The following is a 1,912-nucleotide window of genomic DNA, read 5'->3' as shown; positions in this document are numbered from 1 at the left end:
ACACTATATTATTGGGGTAACTCAAATTTATAGTCCTTATTTCTGAGAATTTTTCTTTTTGACAAAATACATAGTTTTTAAAATATTTTATAACTTATGTACTTTATACAAGTTTTGTAGGTTAATATGAAACCTTTTTTTCCGTAAAAACGTTTCCTATTTATGTTGGACATGTTTGCCAATGCACATTTTTAATTGTTAATATCTTTGATTTTGTATTAGTATTAAATACAAAATTTTCATTGTATTAAACTACTTATAAATACGAATTCAACAAGATCACTCATGACTATATTTGATCTTATAGATTAGACGTAAATTAATAGGGAATCGCTTACCATGAATAATAGTGTCGAAAGTCAAAATAGAAAATGTATATCGGGAAGGAGGGAGTAATATGAAACTGAACACACCAAGTGCATAAAACTATCCTATAAAATGTGACACTTTCACATAAACAGACCCCCACACAACAAACTGTTCATCTATTCCTCCATCTCCATCTCCATTTTCTTTTACTCCTTGATTTAAAATCACAATAATACCCTCCAACCCTCCTCAAATTTACCATCCATGGACACTAATCCTTCCTCCCACCATGGCCTTTCAGGTCCAGAATTATCCGAACTCGAACCACTAATTCAAAACTACCACAAATTCGACCCCTTACCAAACACATGCACCTCTCTGATCGTTCACCGTATTGAAGCTCCTGCAAGATTTGTCTGGCCATTCATCCGCCGCTTCGATAACCCGCAAAAATACAAACATTTCATCAAGAACTGCAACTTAACATCTGGTGATGGAAGCGTGGGAAGCATCAGGGAAGTTACAGTTGTGTCGGGATTGCCTGCATCAACCAGCACTGAAAAACTCGAGATTTTGGATGATGACAAGCGTATTCTGAGCTTTAGGGTTGTCGGAGGAGAACACAGGCTTAATAATTATAAGTCTGTCACGTCTGTTAATGAGTTTGAAGATGGTTCTGGTAGGGTTTATACGGTTGTGTTGGAAAGCTATATTGTTGATATTCCTGATGGAAATACCGGAGAGGATACCAAAATGTTTACTGATACTGTTGTGAGGTTGAATCTTCAGAAGCTCGGTGTTGTTGCATTGGCTGCGTTGCATGGAAATGATTAATTCTAGTGGTGGTGGTGCGGTGGTGGTCTAGGTGGTGGAGGTGGTATGATTATAATTTACTCTTGTTTTTTCATTTTTTTAATTATATATATGAATTTAGTTCTATTGTCGCAGTTGGATATAAAAGTCAATTTTTATTAAGTCATTTATGGATATAAACGGTTGAAATTTGAAATGGAAAATTTCTTACGCTATACTATTTCTTTAGCAGAAATTGTGTAGGACTTTTTTCTTGTTTTATAATACTACTTTTTTTTTATATTTATTTTGGCCGTTTGTTTGTTCCATTCATAAGCGACCTATGATAAATTTGTTTTGTTTTTTTATCCAACTAGTGACTATTTTCATTATAAATATATTCACTTTCTTTTTCAGTTAGACAAAGAAAGGAAATAATTGTGTTTTCTATGTTGCTTTTTGTTTGACTGAAAAGCTAGGTTATTTAAATGGGGCTGATCTAGTTATGGAGGTTGAGTGAATGTGAATTTAGTTATAGCTTCATGGGTTGGCAATGGACCTGGCTTTAATTTTATTATACTTCAAGGGGGAGATTATGATGTAATATCCCTTTGTTTATGTCATAGTTGTAGAAATGGTCAAATTTTAGCTTTAGCCAGCTGGGTTCTTGCAACTTGCAACTTGGGAATTGTAATTGACTTATCTACTCAATTTATTTTTTCAGATAAAAATATTTGCTGTTCATTTTCAATATAAAGTTGTAAACTAATCCAATTTGTGGGCTCTTCTGGATCCTCTGCTGAGGAGTTGC

General features: G+C 33.9%; 1 protein-coding gene across 2 annotated transcripts; it reads left to right on the top strand.

Annotated features, from left to right (window-relative positions):
• Positions 1–401: 401 nt before the first annotated feature.
• On the top strand, positions 402–1,912 carry LOC141670894 (abscisic acid receptor PYL2-like). 2 transcript variants are annotated; one of them, XM_074476951.1, is made up of 2 exons: positions 402–1,186; positions 1,581–1,912. In XM_074476951.1, the coding sequence occupies exon 1, from the start codon at positions 574–576 to the stop codon at positions 1,141–1,143; it is 570 nt and encodes a 189-aa protein (XP_074333052.1). In that variant the 5' UTR covers positions 402–573; the 3' UTR covers positions 1,144–1,186; positions 1,581–1,912. The 2 variants fall into 2 exon arrangements, with proteins under 2 accessions (XP_074333052.1, XP_074333051.1); XM_074476950.1 differs by having other exon boundaries at positions 1,577–1,912.

Source organism: Apium graveolens, chromosome 7 (genome assembly GCF_009905375.1).
Source record: "Apium graveolens cultivar Ventura chromosome 7, ASM990537v1, whole genome shotgun sequence".
In the NCBI taxonomy this organism is placed as follows: Eukaryota; Viridiplantae; Streptophyta; class Magnoliopsida; order Apiales; family Apiaceae; genus Apium; species Apium graveolens.
This window is presented reverse-complemented; position numbering and strand designations above follow the sequence as displayed.

Coding starts and splice junctions, on each gene's coding strand:
- LOC141670894 (XM_074476951.1), top strand. CDS start 574: ATGGACACTAATCCTTCCTCCCACCATGGCCTTTCAGGTCCAGAATTA.